Genomic DNA, 20,186 nt, shown 5'->3' on the forward strand with positions numbered 1-20,186 from the left:
GCAGCTCATCCAATCTATTGACAGAGGAGGGAGAGGAAGGGAGGCGGCAGTACCGAGGCTCACGTATGGATCTGGACTCTGCTGGGACTCTGCAGCAGGTCTCACCATTCGATATCCAGCCTTCGGTTTGACAGTCAAGACCTGTAAGAGGATTTGATCAGCTCCAAGTGACCTTCGGTTTAAGAGGAATGCTAGGCCTGTGCCATGTTGTGAGCTACACGGATCAGAGAACCATCTTCGCTTGAAATTAGCAATTAATTTTAAATTAATTTGGGCACATTTATGTCTGCTTATGCCTTTTGTATCTGCAGGCTTTCACGCAGATAAGTAAATAGTCTTCAACTGGTGCAGTGTGAGCAAGGATGAAAACCTTCATACCAATGTAGCTAAATAACATTTAATATTTACATTGCCCTTACTGTAAGACCTGCAGAATCCATTTTAGCCTTCTTGAAGGTTCTCGGAACACATCACTTTCAGACCTACTTCTCACCTGCTCTCCGAACAACACCATCAATGTCTATCACACTATCTGTCACAACTGTCTCTTCATTTCCTACCATACTCAGTTCCACAGGCCGCTACTGTGTGATGTCTGCCGTCGGAAATGGCGGCATCGGACAAACTGGCTTTGCTTTAACACTCATGTCTGTATCCATTTACATTTATTCATTTAGCAGATGCTTTTCTCCAACGTGACATACGTCTCATAGAAAATACCATTTGTGCATATCCAAAGCCCTTTATTTGTTGTGGGACACAGTTTTGTTTATTCTGAGTCAGTTTGGAGAAAATCATTTACCGAATGAATGTAAATGTAATAGATTGTGATGAAGATGAATACGATTCCATAAACAAAGTTACAGGTCGGTGTAGCAGCCACCCAAAGTTATGGAGAAAGTAGCTGTATGACAATGTGTGAGGCTTCTCTGCAATTTGAATTAGTCAGTGCTTCCTCCCTCACTTGCTGCTCAATTATTCAGCCCAACTGGCAACCATTAAGTAGGTCAAAATCATGGTTGTGCCATGTGATTGTTCTAGAAAGGCGACAACAGTGTGCTTGAGTGTGTTGCCCCTTGGTGTCAGAGAGCTCCTTCTCAATTTTGATGTGCGCCAGATGGGAAGTGGGTGATGTGTGTGTAATGGGGTCAGGAGGGGGTCCGTGGGGAACGAGCTCCGACTCGAATCAACCGAAAACACCCTGCGGCTGCCTCGGACCACTAGGGACCCTGTGTACTTTTTCCAAGAGGGGAGAGGAGCATTTTAGCTAGTTGTGAAGTTAAACAAGGACACTTGATGTGAAGCAGATAAATACTGACTGAGTAGCAGTGCTGTTCAGGGTGGGAAATGAGCAAGGCTTTCAAATGGAAGGTGGGCAGGTTACAGTTAAGGATTTTCGTCCCTGTTCCTCCCGTCTGTCATTCTTCTCGGTCACCATTACAATGTCCCCACCATGCACAGCTGGTCCTTTTTTTTAATTACCCTCAGCTCCCCTCCTCCAGCTCTGAAGATTCCTTGCAAAACCTCTGTAAGTTGTGTTTGCGTCTCCTGCGTGCTGTGTTGCATAGCAACAAGCACCCATGTGACAGGAGTCGGCTACACTTATCACCACGAGCGCCTCCTGGTAGCAGATTCACACATCCCCATCTCACGCCATGTTTCTTCCTCCATGTGATGGAATCTGTAATAACCCAACATGTCAAATGCCTTTATTACATATATGTATAGAAACCTCAAGCAAGTAGGGGCGACCCTTGGCTTGAGAATGGCTTTGATCATTCTGGGAATGGAGTCGCACAACAAGACATCCTCCGCTGTGGGTAGTGCACTACTGCGCAATTATTCAAGAAGGAAAGCTGCCTGTTCTTTGTGGGATCCAGAAAGTGTAAATGTTCTCCGCACAGAATTTGTATTCATTCACTTAGGTGATGCTTATCCCCAAAGCGACTTATAATGTATAAATGTAAATTATAGTAAGTATCCTGACAATTGTGTAATTTTACCTGGAGCTGTTTAGGGTAAGTGCCCTGATCAAGGGTACTATAGCAGGAAGTGGGTTTCAAATCTAGGTCCTGTCAATATGTTTTGCTGTTTGAGGAGTTCTTTGTAATCATGAGTCCACACCTCAGTCTTCATGGCTGTGTTGACAGGGGTGCTGTGGTCTTGGAAAAATGGGAACAATGTGAAGGAAGGGCATCTGCTTCACACAGTATATCTGGCATGGCTGAAGTGGCTCCATATCCCTTGGCCATTAGTCGACCATGCAAAGCAGTTGCTGGATTGATGACCCACCATGAGATGATTGCCCTCAAAATCACTGATTTCACCCATGTATTTAACAGCTGGCAGCAGACCTTGCACTGAAGACATGCTCAGGCTTTCCCAAACAGAAAAGCGTCTGGGTGTGGGATCAAGACTCAAACAAATCATGAGACTGTTATTCTTCCACCGTTCAGGGCTCTTGGTTCTGTAATGTTTACTCCACATGATGTGTTTTTGCACAGTGGCCTTGGATACAAGAGCTGTAGCCATAGCAGCTCTGTGAATCTCGCAGTACACAGTTTTGATTGAGACAGAGGTGGTGATTGAACTTTCCAAGCGATGATTTTGTGGTTTTAGCTGTTATCATTATTCATATATCCCTGCTGGAGAGCTTTGACTCATGGCCACTGTTCCTCATTTTTGATGCAGATTTATCTCGTTTGACATATGGTGTCATGATTTATGACACTGTTCCCTATGCCAACTTAACGTACCACTTTTTGTGACTGACGCTGACTATTTGACCTCTTTTAAACTTGGTCGGCTGTTTCTTTAGAAGCTCGGATCGAAAAATGAGTTTTGTCAGACCTCTTTTATAGCTGACATATAATGGAACTCAGTGTTGCATGTAAGGCATTAGAAGGTAGCAATTCTACAACCGCACTGTTCTTTTGCCCACACAGTTTATACTCACTAATGTTTACAATGGCTGTTTTAATGTTTTGTCTTCATTGGTGCTTTTATCCAAATTGAACAGCAGCTCTAGGCCTGAATCCCAGCCATCAGCACGGTTAATGACCTGAAGGCCTTGTCTTTCATCCCGCCCAGTGACTCAGCATAGTCTCTCATCGCAGTCTTCAACCTGCCTTCGCTCGACTTGATAGTTGTGTCTCGGATCCAAGCACAAACATGTACACCTGCAGTAGATTCTGCTGCATGGCTGACATTCATGCAGGTGTCAGATTTACTTGGAGCCACCGTGTAGAGATTCTTTTTTCAGAGTCCTACCTCAAAGGTGTGAACATTTTAACTTGCATTCTTTTTATTTCTGTGGTGTTAATGCACTCAACTGGGAGACTGACCTATAGCTATTTGGATGGTCTTATCTCTTTAAAAATGGCTTGCTCCCTATGAATTTTACATAGAGCTATTTGTGTAATGTATACTAGCAAAAATGCTGGTGTTGGACTAATTGGCTGTACTTCAAGAATCACGTCTGCATCTGTATCGCTCCATCTGTTGATGAAATGCACTTTTGTTTGTTCTGAGTTATATGTCGCGTTGGAGAAAAGCATCTGCCAAATGAATGAATAAATGTTTTTGAGTCATTTTCAAGGTTCCCTTTTGGTGCATAGTTGTCAGCCTTTTTTGAAAGCAGCTGTAAAATGCAAATGAAGTGAATATGACCAATTCCTTAAAGTATATTGGTGCCTGATGTTTTCTTCCATTCCATTCTTCTTTCATGCCATCTCTGCCTGTGTTTGGTAATTGCACAAAATAGTCCTCGAATAAGATGGCAAAAAAAACAGCGTGGAAGAAACACTCCAAGTTACCTTGGACAAGGGTGTCAGCCAAATGGATGGATGAATGAATGAACAAATAAACACAAAAATGCAACTAAAAGTGATGGTAGTGCTGCCCAATGAGTGTGTGTGAACTACTGCACTTCACCTCCTTCCCCTGCACCTACACTCCTGGACTCTTTCCTGCTTTCTGGTATGCAGAGGAGCAGCGGTCCAAGTAAACATGTGCTGTTCAAACCGGGAATGGCTGATAACCTGCCATTTATTTCCCATTAGCATGCTCTTGATTTGCACACATTCAGAATCACACATGCATATGTATGTACCTGCGCACATATGTACAGACAAAGACCAATATTTATTTATATACTTCTCTGTACTCATCCCCTTCCACAAATGTCCTGTTTTCTGAATTACAAATGAGATTTTCCTGTGAATATTTTAATAAGAACTTGTATGGTCAGGTTGAACGCATTAATATGTGAAAAAAGTTCAATCTCAGCAAAAAAAAAAAAAACCCCAAGGAAAAATCCAAACATGTTATGCAAAATATTCACCTTTAAGTCGGTACTCTGTGGAAAAACTTTGGCGGCAATTACAGCTGTGGCTGTCTTTGGAGAGACATCGCTACCAAAGTTGGAATTGGTCCAATTTGCATATCTGCGTAGGGAAATTTTTACTAGCTAGTCTGCAGTTGGCTGGCAGTTTTTGCTCTTCATCTAAATCTCTTCCATTCTGTCCCATTCTTTGGAAAATGTTAAGGGACAACAAATCACAGACCTTTTAACAGATATTGCATTGGATTCAGTTGAGGAATTTGACTGATTCCCCAAGGATTTACGGTCATATGACTCTGGCCTTGTGCTTTACAGAAATATGATGATGATGGTGATAGTGGCACACCAGTTCATTCAGAGCAATCACACAAGCATAATAGACTGGGCAATCTAGAGTCACCAGTTTACATGAAACATGTTTCTATACTGTGGCAAGTATTTTGGAGCATCCAGAGGAAACCCACATGAACATGGGGAGAATGTGAAGACTCCACTTCTGAAAGCCACAGAGTAGGAGGTGTGAGGCACCAGTGTTACCTTCTTATTGTTATTCGTTACCTCACAGATTGTTGTAGTTTTTGCCACTTAATGCATGAGGATACTACATTGTTATATCATTACGCTACCACCACCAAAAAATCATCTCTGACATGGTGTCACTGTGGTTTAAGACTCCATTTGGGATGAGAGAGACTGGTCCTTTTCAGTAAAGTTTGTGTTTTTGCCATTGAGCCTAGCCTGCTTGGTGGGGTCACAGGGATTGTTTTAGGGGTCAGTTGACTGCAGAGTGTTTCTGCCTGTGTCAGCCTTTGACCTCTTTGACTCCATCAAAGTCTCTGTCAGACAGAGTCTAACCACAGTCCACTGCCAAATGAAAAGCAAAATCTCAGGAAGCAGTGGCTGCTTTTTTTAGTGAGCAGCAAGCCTGCTAAATAGTTAAATAGTAAGGCCAGAAATATTGGCACCCGTGCACAGTTCTGAAATAGTGCGACATTTTTTCAGAGAAAACTTCACGTTACAAAAAAATATTTTGCTGCCAACATATGCATTTCTTTGGTTTGCCATCGATTTTCAATATTCAGCTGTTCAAAATTTTTGCTCGTGACTAACCCCATTTCACTGAGATGGCAATGGATGGTGTGAGTTGAAACCGCCCTACCATGTGTCTGAAGGTCATCTTGAATCTACGTGCCAGTTCATGGAAGTGTCTTCTCCACCATTCTAGTAATCCTTCACTGCAGTCTTTAATCATGTTATTAATCATAATAATCATAATCTTATCTTGTGGCCACGTCGAGAAAGGTTGGCTATAGCATCACAAACTTCTTGTTAACTTTACGTACTGTTGATCTGGAACATCAAGGTCTGTAGAGAAGGACTTGTAGTGTTGAGAGTTTCCATTCTTGGCTACAATGTTATGTCTGACCTCCTCAGACAGTTCTTTGGTTTTCTTTGTTTTCTCCATGCTCATTAGTGTGTCCATGGCAACACAAAACAGGATAATTCTGAGTGATTTTTGTATTGCAGGCATCAGTAGCTTGCCATAGATGAGTTCAGTTGCAAAGCAGAAGAGAACCACCTGCTTGATATCTATTTATTTATAACTACTTGTAGAAGGTGCCAATAACATTGTCCGGGCCATTTTAGTATTTCCCATGGAATAAGCTAAGATTTAGGAAATTATTCAGCTTTCTTGTTTTTTTTCCCACTCAAACCAAAAAATACATATTTGGATGCAAAATGTTTATTTTTATTATTATTTTTTTTAATTTCAGCAATTCATGACAAATTTAGCATTATTTGAAAAATGTGCATGGATGCCAATATTTCTGGGCACGACTGTACATTAATAATAATAACGTAGTTTTTTTTTTCCTTTTAAATGAGGCAAGTGTTATACAGATCATAAATATTAATTACTATTGCAATAAATCACAAGTTATGCTTAGGCAGCAAACTCTGCTGGGGGGATTCTTATGAATTGTATTTGTGATGAAGGTGAGGACACGCTGTCCTAATTGTAGCTGTTTTCAAGTGTTCTGAGATTGAAAGAGAAGTCAGAAAACCTGCTTGTATATTGCCTAGGAAAAAGCATCAGCTAAAACATATATATATATATGTATATTTCTGCAAGTCTTGCCAGCTTGTGTTAACCCAGTGTGTCTGTGTGTCTGTGCACTTGTTGTTGATGTGCCTGTGAATATGTTTCTCCATGTTGGGAGCTGGTGTTTTCATTTATCTCCAGGCGTTGCAGTGCCTCCTCCAAAGCCCTCTTATGTGGGGAGCGAGATGAGATGCAGCAGTTGCAGGGGTGTTATTAACCCTGTTCCTGACCCTATCCTTTACAACCGCCATCACGCACCCTCCACACACCCCTAGGCCTCTTGTTTTCTCCATTCATTGTTCTTAGATTTACCGTATTTCTGCGCACCCGAACAGTTGCCAGACCCCCTCGAGCATGTCACATATGCAGCTCCTTCATCTCCATGGGTGGAGGGTTGACAACTCCACATTGCAAGTAACCACCTAGAACAAGAGGGAGGTGGTGGTGAAAGACCATTAATTTATCTCCTGTGGGAGGTAGAGGCAGAGTCCAGATGACAGTCCCTTCTGCATCAGGAAAGGCTAAAATATAGCAAGGACTGGGGCAGGTATCGATCCTCAGGTTCCGAGGGCTATTTCTCTGAGCTGAAGCATCAAACTGGATACATTTCTTGGGTCTGAAGGCTTAGAAGTACAAGCTGTTCTGCCCCCCAAATGCCACCACCAGCCAGAGATGATTGCTCATTACTGTGTCACATGGGTCATTACCATCATTGCACAACTCTGATGTCCAGCTTTCTGACAGCTGCCGGCCCGGTCGATGGCGAAGTATGGAGTGGCCAGAGGCTCATGAAGAAGGTCCAGTTTGTTGCTACCTGGAGATCTGTTCTGGAATTGCCCAGTGGGGCTCTTCCCTTCTTGGGGAGCCATGAGACTAAGGGAGAAGTCGTGATAATCCTCAACTTTCCACAGGCATTTAAAAATAGCCCGTTGCAAATTAAACTAAGCAGCAGGGGGTTTATAAGTTTTTTCTTTTTTTTTTTCCTTTTGGAAAGCACTTTCAATTTCTCATTAGAAACACCATTTGGGATTTGAACTCCACTACCCCCCCCCCCCCCCCCCCCGCAACCTTTGAACTGGAATTCTGTTACCGTGGACCCTGGACAGTCCACTGGAGTCTACTACCAGATTCAGTGGTCTGCGAAGCCCATGAAGAACAATGGTATGCAGCACTGACTTGAATTTATCACAGGATTGCTGTTTGTGCAAAAGGAAGGGCTCTGGATGCTCTCTGCGCATCTGCATGCTCAATTCAGGGTTGTTTATTCTCTGTGGAACAGCCTGCACTATGAAGAGTGCCGTGCAGGCGTACTGAAGTTCTCTTAGCGCTTGTTAGCAGAGCCTTTGTAAAGAGCTTCTCCCGCTACTCTTTCATATTCCAAAGCTTTTTCTGTATTCCCTGTCTATTCCCTATCTATTTATCCGGACTGTTTTAGGCTTGCTGCCCACCCCCAACCAAAGAGCTGCCTTTGCGAGGGCTCAGCATGGAGTCATCGAGACACACAGCTCAGCTAGTGTTTGGATGAAACCAGACAGAGTACTAGTTTCATCTTCTAGTACCCCCAACCTCAGCAGCCGCAGTACACTTTGGAACATTCAGGGGTTCTGCACCCCTCCCCTGCGACACATGTCTTTGATACTTGCCAGCGTGGTATTACTGTTCAGCTGAGAAACTCATTTTTTTCTGTAGAAATAATGTGATGGTACCTTGGGGTGGGACTTGGAGCCACCACCAACCTGGACTATCGGAGTGCTCCGGATCGCCGAATGCAGTGTGGGAGTCTTTTGGACTCTCTGTTAATATCTTCAGAGGTCTCTAGCAATGTCTGAACCAGTACTGAAAAATAGCAGTGACACCAGGCCAAACTGGGCAATACTTGTGTAGAACAAAATAGGCAAAAGAGAGAAAGGAATCAGAACACATGTCCTACATCTCTGGGAGCTGCTGCTGAAGAGCAGGGAACACATGTTGGCTCCTTTCCTAATTAGACTTTTTCACCAAATGCCCCATGGAAAGAACTGGTTTCCACAAAGTGAACTGACACTTTTCACTGGTACTGTACTGTAATTTAAATAGGAACTGTGTTTCCACTGGAAACAGGATCACTAGCATACCTTTGCTCTTCAGGGCTTTGTAATCGCCGTTCATTCCTGAAACACTTTGCTCTTCCTTGGTGGGTTGTGTGTTCCATACACCCCCAACATCTCACATCAACATTTCATGTGCTGGATGTTTCATAAAGAAAGAGGAGCATTGGATTACCAGGCAGCAGGTGGCGTAGTGGTTAGAGCCAATGCCTTGTAAACTGGAGGGACCTTCATATGTAACCCATTCCCACTGGAGTATCTATGATCAAGGTACTTACCCTGAACTGATATAGCAAAAATTACCCAGCAATATAAATAAATATATAATTTTAAAATACTTACTATATGAAATGTAATGTTGAAGGATGTCTTGAACAAGCGTCACTGAAATTACAGTTGTTAATACTAATAATAATGATGATGATGATGATGAAAATGATGATCATGATGATGGGTAAATAAATGAGCAAGGAGGACAGGGAGCACAAGGGAGAGGTAAAAATGACCTCCAAAGGCAGTGGTTTGTGCAGATATGGTATCATTGCATGTGTTGTATTGTTTGTGAAAGGATGATGCAATAGAGAGTTTATTTCAGCAATCAGGGAGCAAGTGAAACGAAGCAGACGAGGAGAGAGAGAGAGAAGACGAAGACCTCCGTCTTTCTCGCCGTCTCTCTCTCTCCGAGTGTGTCTTGTTGGGGCTGAGAGTGCATTACGGAGCTGTGCTATGTCATTAAGCAATGGGGAGCAGCTTGACTATTGAAAGCTTTAAGACTAATGCATTTCCTTTAAATATTTAAATATGTTCCTTTTCCCCCCTCCATTCAAGAAGTGTCGCTGTAGGACAGCCATCTGTAATGTTAATTCCAGAATAGAGGAATTGTTCACTGCAAAGCTGTTGCTTTTCTTGGTTTAATCCTCTTTAAAATACTTTACTGAACATCCTTTCTTTTATTTATACTTATCCCTTTACAATTATACTGAAAGAAATCCTCTTTGGTGTTTTATATATATATACTGTACATATATACGTATATGTGTATATTATATACGAAATGTGTATTATATATCGAAAGCCGTAGTGATAGATGTCGCCATCCCAAGCGATGGCAACATCAGAAAGAAAGAACATGAGAAGTTTGAGAAATACCAAGGACTGAGAGAGGAGCTAGAAAAGATGTGGAAGGTGAAGGCAACAGTGGGTCCCCGTGGTAATCGGAACACTTGGGGCCGTGACCCCTAAGCTGGGAGAGTGGCTCCAGCAGATCCCGGGAACAACATCCGAGATCTCCGTCCAGAAGAGCGCGGTCCTAGGAACAGCTAAGATACCGCGCAGAACCCTCAAGCTCCCAGGCCTCTGGTAGAGGACCCGAGCTTGAAGGAGTAAGACCGCCCGCAAAAAAGGGGGCGAGTGGGGAGGTATATATGCTGTATGTTATATATATATATATATCATCATGAGGTCCATGTACAAAAAGCATGTATGTATGCTGAGAATATAGAATTTTTTCTTAGAAAAATTGAAAAGTCATTCAGTAGCACAGCGATTAGGTCAGGAAACCCTTTCTTAAGCATCAAGTAGCCGACGATTAATTCTGCAGCTTCTTTTTTCCCCAACACTGACAGCTCTTCAGATGCAAACCATAAACCAAATAAAAGCTGACAGTCTTTTCTTGGCACCCAGAGATGTTGGGGCCTTTGTGATGCTCTTGTCTCCAAGTGTTAGTTTCCGTCCTTACGAACAAAGGGAAGTGAAAAATAACAAAGAGCGAGGGATATGTGCCCTTTATTCCACCGCTTATTTTTTTTTTTTATCATCTTTATAATCACACTTTCCTCATCAGCTTTATGTGAGAAACTATTATATGTAGCAATTTTCTACCAAGTGAAGTAAAGGCTTCTTCTTTTAGGTTTAATGTTTCATACTGAAACCATAACTAGGTCATATTGTAATGAGCTGCTTTGTAATAGCATCCATCGTAAAGTGATTATGTATATTTTATGCTGCAGCCTGTGATAACGCTACAAGAAATAAATCTCTATACATTTTTCCAGTAAGGAACAAACCAGGTCTTTAAATTAAGATTTTTATAACTATATGAACATTTTTGTAGGATATAATGTACACTAAAGGGGTTTGGCACACATCACACTTGTTTATCCTCATTCCAGATATATTTTCAGCCTTATTATACTCATAAACCAATAAAGAAAGATGAGTAAATTCATGGTATGTGAGACCAGATCTTCATCTGCCCTATTTGTCTGTGTTTCTTCACTCCTGCATTGAAATTATACAATTTCAGTATTATGTCTTTCACTGAAGCGCTCTTTTCAGTCACTGTTTAGTGCTTTTTCAAACTCTCAAATGAGACATAGCATTTTCTGCTTCTATAAAATCTGTTTCCGGCTTTCCAGCTGAATTCTTAAATTACATGTTCCTGAAAAGGAGGTTTGTACTTGTGCCAATACTCATCATGTGAAAATATGTTGCTTGTGCTGAATATTCAGCGTTGGCTTAGCCTTGAGTAGACTTATGAATGGCTCTCAAACTCCCTTTGGTTTTACATTATTACCTTAAATACTTTCCTAATGGATGTATTTTTCCAAATATTTACTTTTTTAATTACTGGGGCTGCTCAGGTTAAGTTCCTCCTTCAAGGTATAACAGCAGTGCTCCTCTTGGGAAGTGAACATGCATCCGTTCCGTTCTGGATGGTCAGTTCCTTAACCATTGTGCCACCTGCTGGTGGTACATTCTTTAATGCTGCTTACTGAGTGGAATAGAGTATGTTTTCTCACAGAGCTGTGCGTGTGACCTCGGAAAGGTCATTCCTTTGACATATTTTTCCAAGTAATGTTTTGCAAGTGCAGACCCGACCCAGTGCTGCAACTGACTCCAGCAGGCTAGGAAGCAGAGCGTCGCTCATATTCGTGCCGGGCATAACGATGGAGGTTTCTTTGACTGTCTCTCTCCATGTGCTACTTGGGCAAATGAGCACCATGTTGGTTGGACTCCGTGACACCGCTTGATGGACTTGTTTCCCATCGGCTCCTTATGAATTTTAGCTTTCACAACGGGTCTCTTGTTGCAGGGGCTTACAGGGGTCTCTCAGAGAACTCAGCCCAGGGATCGCTGTGGGACTGCATGTGCGCGGCTGGCGGTCAGGGGTGACCGGGGGTCTCGGTTTGATCGCTCCCTTCTATGCGTAGGCGACCGTCCCGCTGAAACTCCATCAGTATCAAGGGGAGCTCAGAGTTTCTGAATACAGCAGGCGCAGCGGGTCGTGATTCTTTCCTCCAACTGTCATTATCCGTGACGGAGAGTGGTTAGGATTGACGGGTGAGGAAATTGAAATTCTTTATCGCCGGCGCCGTCCGGCTCGGCTTTAGCGCGCTCGCACAAATGAACACACAACTCTCACTCGCTGCCTCCCTCACTTCTCCTGGCGAAGAAAGAAGGCGCTTAGAGCTGCTTACTTACTGTGTGTGTTCTGTTTAGAAGCCTTGTACAGAATAATGAAAATAGGGATGAGCGTAAAGCCAGGACTTGTTTGTAGAAATCTTTGTGCTTTGGTTTAGGCCACAGGCCACAGCGAACTGGTTGTGGTACTAAAGGTGCTGCTTTTATGTTGGCAGCTGCCGCACGAGTAACAGGAAGAGCCTCATCCTAACCAGCACTTCGCCAACCCTGCCACGTCCACATTCCCCACTTCCCGGCCACATTGGTAAGTACACCCAAGGCACGAGTTTCACGTATCCGGACCGGTATACGTGATATGGTATATCAGTATATGGAATATACTGGTGTATAACTGGTATATCTGGACTGAAACAGATGGTGTCCACGCATACAAAAAGTTATTTAAGAATAACATATTTCTGGAGGATACAACATTAGGTCCTGTAATCTCAGGAGTTTCTAGGATGCTGGCGGTCACGCTCCACCTGCTGCTCCTCTGACCGGCCGGCTTTCTCTGTGTCTCTCCCCACCCGCAGGAAGTAGTCCCCTGGACAGCCCACGCAACTTCTCGCCCAGCACTCCTGCGCACTTCTCCTTCGCCTCCTCCAGGAGGTGGGTGTCGCCGTGACTACCAGGGCAGCAGAAGGCGAGGCTCCTGCACTCCCATCCCCAGGAGCCACCCTGTGCTCGAACCCCATTCTGGCGCACACTTCAAAGACACCATTCCACTCTCTGCAGTCTTTGATGAAATATGTATCAGTCAGCGTGAGTTGTGTTTAGACCCCACGGCACGCCGGCTGTATGCGAGATCTATCGGCTTCTTTTACCCCTGTTTACAGCATTGTTAGCAAAGCGGAGTCGGTGGTGCCCGCTGTTTCATTTATCGAAGCGCTGACATGAAGTGTTTACTGTGGTTTCAATGCGGTGTACCTGTCATTAACAAAGTATGATATGAGACGACAGAACGCATAACAAAGCCCGGCCAAACCGTTAAAGCCTCAGATTGGTACCCGAGTGTCACTGTCATCACAAGAAGGTGTTGAAACAAAGGATCTGACCGTGACAATCAGGTACAGCGGAGTACAAGCACACCTTGCTGTTTCATAGCGTAGTACAACAAGAATGTTACATCTGCCGCGGGAGTTGCACAGACGTAATTTATGGCAGGACAAGATTGGGGCCAATTTCCTTTCTTTGTCATGGACTCTCCCATGGGCGTGACACAGATCTAGACGGATGGGGAAGTGACTGGGGGAGAGCGTCGCAGATGAACATATTTCTCGACTGGCCGAGCGTGCATGTCGGCTGGCAGCGGGTTGCTGAGGTGTAGCTGGGGAGGGGTATGGGTGAGGGGTTGGGGGGGGGGGCAGGGTGTGGTCTCAGCTGCATAGAAAATGAGCCGCAAAAGCTTGCTTATTTGGTTTGTGTTGCTGAAGTTTGTGTCCTTACCAGTGATTTTCAACCCTACCATTTTAATTACTGAAAATGTATACTTGGGCTCATTGTGTTGCATACAAGTTTAAAGGGTCAAATGTTTTCCTCTTTATTATTATTATTATTATTATTTTACATTTACTTTGCTTTTCTGTTTTCTTAAATTTCAGTGTGTTGCAGAGCAAATACAGCAGGCATCTGTGCAACCAGCCAATAGGTTGCAGTGAAATACTCTTAGGCAGAGTAAGAGTTTGAGACGCACTAATTCAACTTTCTTCTACTGTGTTTTTAGCTCGTGTCTGATGCTCGTGAGTGTTGGTGATCAGGAACAGGATGAGGAACGTTGATCAGGTTTATGGGATGAATTGGTCGACAGTTGGCACTGAATAGGAGTTTGTGGATAGAAGGTATTTTTATTCCAGTTATTTAAAAATTGTTTTAATTTTTAACCTAACCTACAAATATATAGTGGGACATCTATATAATGAAGTTAATTTTTACTTAATGGTAACTGATTATGGATTAGTAGCAAAAGTGCCTTTAGGGTTTAAAAAAAAGTAATTTTAGACAGGGCCCTGGTCCCAGTTGTGTTCACAAACCGAGGAGCCAGTATAAAGAACTTAAAACAACTAAATCAGTTGCTGTTTTTCTTAGGCTGCAAAATTGCCTTGTTCAGTGGTCTGTTTCACTTCTGTTGAGAAGAGTGCTCTATAAATAAACAAATGGTTTCTGATGCTAGAAACCTAACCCCGGATGTTAAGGCTGTAATACAATAGGAGTAATGTTAATAAAAGCAATATGAAGATGGTGAGGCCATTGCAGGGTTCCACATCAGCTCCTACCCACAGAGCAAGAGCACTAAGGAAGTTGACATCCAACGCCGTCATGCTGGTCTATGCTGCTGTCTTCACACCTACCCCTACCACCTGAAACCCCTGTTAGTGCATTCACACCTAACCATATCTCTGCCCCCTACACATTCCTTGGAGACCTCATACTTGCCCCTGTCTCTGTCCCCCTGTACATGTGTTACTGTCCTCACATGTACTCCTGCTTCTGTCCCCTCGCACCCATGATGGTGTCCTCATGCTTGCCTCTGCATCTCTCCTCCCAGCCTATCCCTCTGCTCCATAGCCATCCTGGTACCCTCATACTTACCCCTGCCTCTCTCCCCCTGAGCAGCCACGGGCACAGAAGTGACAGGTAATGACTTTGCAGCTCTGCTGCCCTGCAGAACCTGTGTGTGAAGTGGTGTGTATATTCTACTGTGGAGGGGGAGGTTGTCGAGGCCTCCTGAAGGTTATGTTGTTGTGCTCTTCGTTTGTCCTCCTGTCCAGTTCACACTGGATGTTCTTTTTGGCTGTGGCCTTGGCTTCCCATTGGCTGTTCTCGTTTTGGTGGCTTGTGTGGGCCATGTCACATGTGGCTTATGCCTCTCTCTCCGTTGAGGACTCCCGCCTGCTCCCCCAGCACTTAGCTCTCTTTCAGAGCCATGACTGCGATGGCTCTGCTTGTCTCAAATGTCCACTGCGATGTTTCAGTGGAATGGGTACCTGGTGAACGCTTCTTCTCTGCGGGATGTGTGGGCGGGTGAGGTGCAGGTCCAGCCAAGGTTAACATGCTGCCATTTTTCCTCTGCAGGGCAGATGGTCGGCGGTGGTCCCTGGCTTCACTGCCCTCATCAGGATATGGGACCAACACCCCCAGCTCCACGGTACCAGTGCCCTGGTCGAGCGTCTCTTACACACGCATTGTATCCAGCCCTGAGCTTTCAGCTCTCAGACCCGTTGCCCACAGGATAACACTAAAGTGCTCTGCCTAACGTATTAGCTGGACTGAGAAACCCCTTTAAATTCATCACTTCATGTTGTGTTTAAAGTACAAGAACTGTTCCATGGCACTGTTGTGACCTCTCAACAGACTTGTGGGTAATGTAGTCCTGCGCCGGTTCCCACATTTCTGAACTCTCCCATCAACATGCCACATTACAGTGCATATGACATGTTTAATTTTTAACCTTTAACATATTCAGATGTAGCTGGTAGCGTAGAGGTTGGAGCTGCAGCGTTTGGATATAAAGGTTGCAGGTTTGAATTCCGCTGAAACTGTAGTACCGTTGAGCAAGGTACTTACCCTATAATTGCTCCTGTAAAACTACCCAGCTGTACAAATGGTAGTTAATAATAAATTAAAAAATAAGTAATTGTAGGTAGCTTAATATTGTAAGTTGCATTGAAAAAAGTGCCAGCGAAAGGAATAAATGTAAATGCTCTATTGTTCTTGAAGCAGTAATTTCAGAAAATGCTGTGCTTTGCCACATGCACACCCTCCCACACGCAGGGCCACGCAGACACAAACAAAACCTACAGGCACTAATCCATGTTCCAGTTCTCCTCACGCGTGGAAGCGAAGCACCCCAGTGCTTGCGAGAACCCAACGTATATTGTAGATTAAATCGAACTAAAAATAACCCCATGCAGGTCCGTTGCTAAGATATTCACAAGTTGCTTCATTACTGGCTGATTTCCTACCCTGTCTTGACAGAAGAAGCGTAGGGCAACACGCGCGTTCAATCTGCGTTCGTGATAACTGCATGAAATGGGATTCTTCCTCTAATTCGCCATCCGTCTGAACCGCTCAACATCACTGTCTGTGTCAGTACGAGCTAGATGGAGCGAGGGGGGGGTTCAGCGGGAGGTGAATGAAAGCAGAGAAAGAACACGAACCGAACTCTGTTTCCTTGCTGAGCCTGCACACACTCACGCAGCAGGCTGTGTCACGCGGTGTGACGTTTTCAGTGAAAACTCATTAAGAATGGCTCTAGACAGGTACGGCCCGTTTCATTTCGCTCAGAATGTGGACGTACGCCATCGCTTGTCTGTGACGTTCTGTTGATAGTGGGACACAAATGGCTAAACTTCATCAGAGGCTGTGAGGGGAGGGTATGAAGATGAGGGTGGGCGACACAAGACCGGCATGGAGCCCTTGACCTCTCTAGCCATCATACAGCAACCGCGATCATTCAGACTCCCAGCCTCGATGCGTCGTATCCCTTGCCTGAAAGACCGGCACAGTTCAGATCCAGGGGAATGGAGGGAGTGTGGTGGAGAGAGCTGGAATTTCACAGAGTCACTGCACAGGCAGTGCAGGAAATAAGGCACCAAGAGACTAGTGGGCAAAAATGAGGAGAGAGCAAGTTCTTCAACTCTCTGCCCTGAACATCACCCATGTCTGTTCCGCTCAGCCCCTCCCGTCATTGTTTAACTGGTCCAGCTGACTGTGATGGACCGGGCACTTAGGGCTGTGTTTCACCAGCTGCAGCAGTCAGGAGGAGGACCAAGCACTAATGCATCTGCAGGAAAAAGCATAGCCAGACTGTCTGTGCTTTTTCATCCCCCAGACTCTTGGCTTGGTTCATTAAAGCCCAGGGAGACCCCGGAGCACTTTATATTTCACCTCACCGATTGTGGAAACTTCTAGCGGTTTTGATTTAACAGAATAGCCACATGGCGTCTGAGGCCTCAGTGACTGGAACGTGCTGGCCACTTGAGTCCTTATCTATGACAGGGGTGCGGTGTGTGATAAGCCCTATTTCCATTATGTTACGAGACCCATCTCGAGCTCTTGAGAGGTAATCTCGTGGGTTCCCCATCACGTCAACCGCTCCTTCGCTCTCACCCTCTGTCTTCTCCTACCTCACTGCTTTCCCCTTTCTGTCCCCTTTCTTGTTTTTTGTTAGTCTGCTCCCGCTTCACTCCGTTCTCACTTGACTTCCTCCTCCTCGCCTTTCTCTCACCCGGCTCCTCTCTCCTGGTCTCCTCTCCTCTCGACGCTCCCAGTCCTCCAGCTCCTCCCAGGAGCGCCTGCACCAGCTGCCCTTCCAGCCCACCATGGACGAGTTGCACTTCCTGTCCAAACACTTTGGCAGCACCGAGAGCATCACCGATGACGACGGGCGTCGCTCCCCACACGTCCGCCCACGCTCTCGGAGTCTCAGGTCAGAGCTGCCACAGTGGCCATTCCACGCCCAGCCAGCACCCATCACCCGTCACCCAGGCCTGTTTGGATACATCTGACAAGGGCAGAGGTGGCAAAATAATCTCCTGCTAACTGTCTCCTGACGCTGGCTGCACATGTTTATACAGATGGATGTTCTACTTCATGTTTCATTGTTTCAGTAATTTTCCAGAAAAGACCCAACCTGCGGAGCATCAAACCTTCAGTGAAAAGTCCAGTTAGTTAACTGTGACGTTTGTGATACGCTCAATCTGTGGAGTTTAGTTTAATGCACAGAGGAGCAGCTGCTGGGAAATCTGGATGAACAAATATGAAACTTTGCTCCTTCTGAAGGAAGAAAGAAGGAATGAAAGGCAGAGAGAAAAAGGGAAATAATGTCATTGAATGTCATTGACATGCTCTCTCTCTCTCTCTCTCTCTCTCTCTCTCTCTCTCTCTCTCTCTCTCTCTCTCTCGCTCTCTCTCTCTCTCTCCCCCCCCCCATATTTCTATCTTTATGAAGCCCTGGACGGTCACCCTCCTGCTATGACAACGAAATTGTCATGATGAACCATGTCTACAAGGAGCGCTTCCCCAAGGTCAGGGCATCAGAAAACACATATAAACATGAACAAACACATGTGCAAACATACATGTCCATTCAAACGTAGACACCCACAGGCAGTGCACTACAAGCTTAGACACACACGTACACACATACAAACATCCATTAGAGGCCTTAAAGCTGTAATTGTATATTGATTTCCAGTCCTCCCAGTGGAAAACTTCGTGTTCAAAAAGTGTTTATTTTTTGTGACAATGCATTAAAACGATCTGTTCAGCACTGGTGTGGTCCAACCCCCACTGATTATAGCCCAAAGTCAGCCTTCCATGAAATCATTTAGGTGAATCTGTGCCTACAAGCTGACACATGTAGTTGCTGTAGACAGGTAGAAAAAAAGTGGAGAAGCACACATAGAGTGCTGATGGACTCTAGGTGACATGGACTGTGGCTGGTTGTGGCAGCAGTGTAACAGAGAGGACTGCCAGCACTAAGAGCAGAGCAAGCAAGCTTATTCCACCGTGGAAGCACCGTGGATTCGCAGTCACTGCTCGGGGTGCCCCGTGAGACATGTGACCTGCTGCGTATTGACAAGGGCACTATGTTTACCCATTCCCTTACCACCCTTCATCTTTCAGGCCACGGCGCAGATGGAGGAGCGCTTGGCCGACTTCATCCAGGCCTACTCCCCAGAGAACGTGCTGCCTCTCGCCGACGGGGTCCTCAGTTTCATCCATCACCAGATTGCTGAGCTGTCCCGCGACTGCCTGACCAAGGCACGCGAAGGCCTCATCACCTCTGTCTACTTCTTGGAATTGCAGGAGAACCTGGAGAAGCTGCTGCACGACGTGAGACATCCCCCCTCCCCCACAACCACCCCACCAGCACAGGATCCACACGGAATGGACTAGCTGGGTCCAGGATCTGCTGGGAGCCCAGCTGGGTCTTTAGTCGAGTCTAGGCTCATAGGGCTTAGAAGCTCTGCTTTAGTTTACAATAAAAACAGCTGCGAAAGTCGTTGGAAATACAATGGCTTACAGGAATTATATTATTATCTAATTTATATAATTCATACCAGGAGTGTGGCATAGTCTGTTTCTTCACCCTGGCAGAGTTGATTTGATTAGGTGGGTTGATCCAGCTTTCGACAAGCCTGTTGTAGGCTGTTTATACCCGCACCCACTTGTCTGGCTTCCCCCATCTCCCCCCCCAGGCGTACGAGCGTTCCGAGAGCTCAGAGGTGGCTTTCGTCACAGAGCTGGTCAAAAAACTGCTCATCATTATCTCCCGGCCTGCCCGACTCCTCGAGTGCCTGGTGAGTCCGTGTCTGTGTTCTCCATTTCCATCGTACCATGGTTCAGCCTGGGTTCTGTACACCCCCCCCACCCAGGGCTACATTGCATTGGTTTTGCTACAGACCGGAAGTCTAACCAACCATCAGATGATATAGGAACACTGATAAAATCATGGTCATGTCACAAATTGCACTGCCTGTGAAAATTTATTTGTGTTTTGTATGTAAGCCATTACAAACAACGATGAAAGATGATAGAGACACAGCGCACCATGTCCATCATCTTTATTTTATTTTTTTGAGTCCAAAGTGCAGATTTTTGCTCAACTACAATTGAATAAGCTCAGCTACATTCCCTGCCATAATTCACCCAGGTCTGAGTAGCTCCATAATTGTTTGCCCTGAACAGGGGGGGGGGCTTAAAGAAGGTTTAAACTGATATTACTTTGTATTAGTGCTAGTACTGTATTTATACGGCTTCTCTCAGCCTGTTACTTGTTATGAAAAGGTTTAGGCGCAACATGAACCTTCTGCACTATAATAATTCATAATACATCCGCCAAAAGCATTTTGAAAAGCAGCTTTTTTCAGTACAGCTTTATTAATCAGAATTTCATTTAAATGGCTTACTTATAATATGTTTTCCTATTGTATCTCTTTCTGGGACTCAAACACAACATAACAGAACAGATTTAGTATGGCATTCAAATTAAAAAAAATCCAAAACATATAATATTTTCTGAGCACAGTAATTGCCACATTGAAATTACAATTATTTATTAAACTTTCTACGTTCTTATTTTGCAGTGGAATGTGGCTTCATTAGAAAATTAATAAAGCAGTTTTTTTTTTTTTGAATTTCTGGAGGCAGGAGCTTAAATGTTATAGTTAAAGCTAGACCGCTG

At 44.7% G+C, this 20,186-nt stretch overlaps 1 protein-coding gene across 6 annotated transcripts in view; it reads left to right on the top strand.

Annotated features, from left to right (window-relative positions):
• The window catches only part of LOC108940135 (microtubule-associated serine/threonine-protein kinase 1-like), a 54,992-nt gene that overhangs the window by 12,628 nt on the left and 22,178 nt on the right, over positions 1-20,186 (top strand). For 3 of the 6 annotated variants that reach the window (XM_018762071.2, XM_029246788.1, XM_018762073.2), the window contains 8 exons: positions 12,172-12,260; positions 12,532-12,607; positions 14,612-14,632; positions 15,071-15,143; positions 17,269-17,426; positions 17,949-18,024; positions 18,626-18,835; positions 19,201-19,302. In XM_018762071.2, coding sequence (XP_018617587.2) covers positions 12,172-12,260; positions 12,532-12,607; positions 14,612-14,632; positions 15,071-15,143; positions 17,269-17,426; positions 17,949-18,024; positions 18,626-18,835; positions 19,201-19,302 — 805 coding nt within the window. Of the gene's footprint in view, positions 1-12,171; positions 12,261-12,531; positions 12,608-14,099; positions 14,633-15,070; positions 15,144-17,268; positions 17,427-17,948; positions 18,025-18,625; positions 18,836-19,200; positions 19,303-20,186 lie in introns of those variants that run through there. The other 3 variants (XM_018762072.2, XM_018762070.2, XM_018762074.2) reach the window with 3 other exon arrangements.

Source organism: Scleropages formosus, chromosome 20, assembly GCF_900964775.1.
Source record: "Scleropages formosus chromosome 20, fSclFor1.1, whole genome shotgun sequence".
Lineage (NCBI taxonomy): Eukaryota > Metazoa > Chordata > Actinopteri > Osteoglossiformes > Osteoglossidae > Scleropages > Scleropages formosus.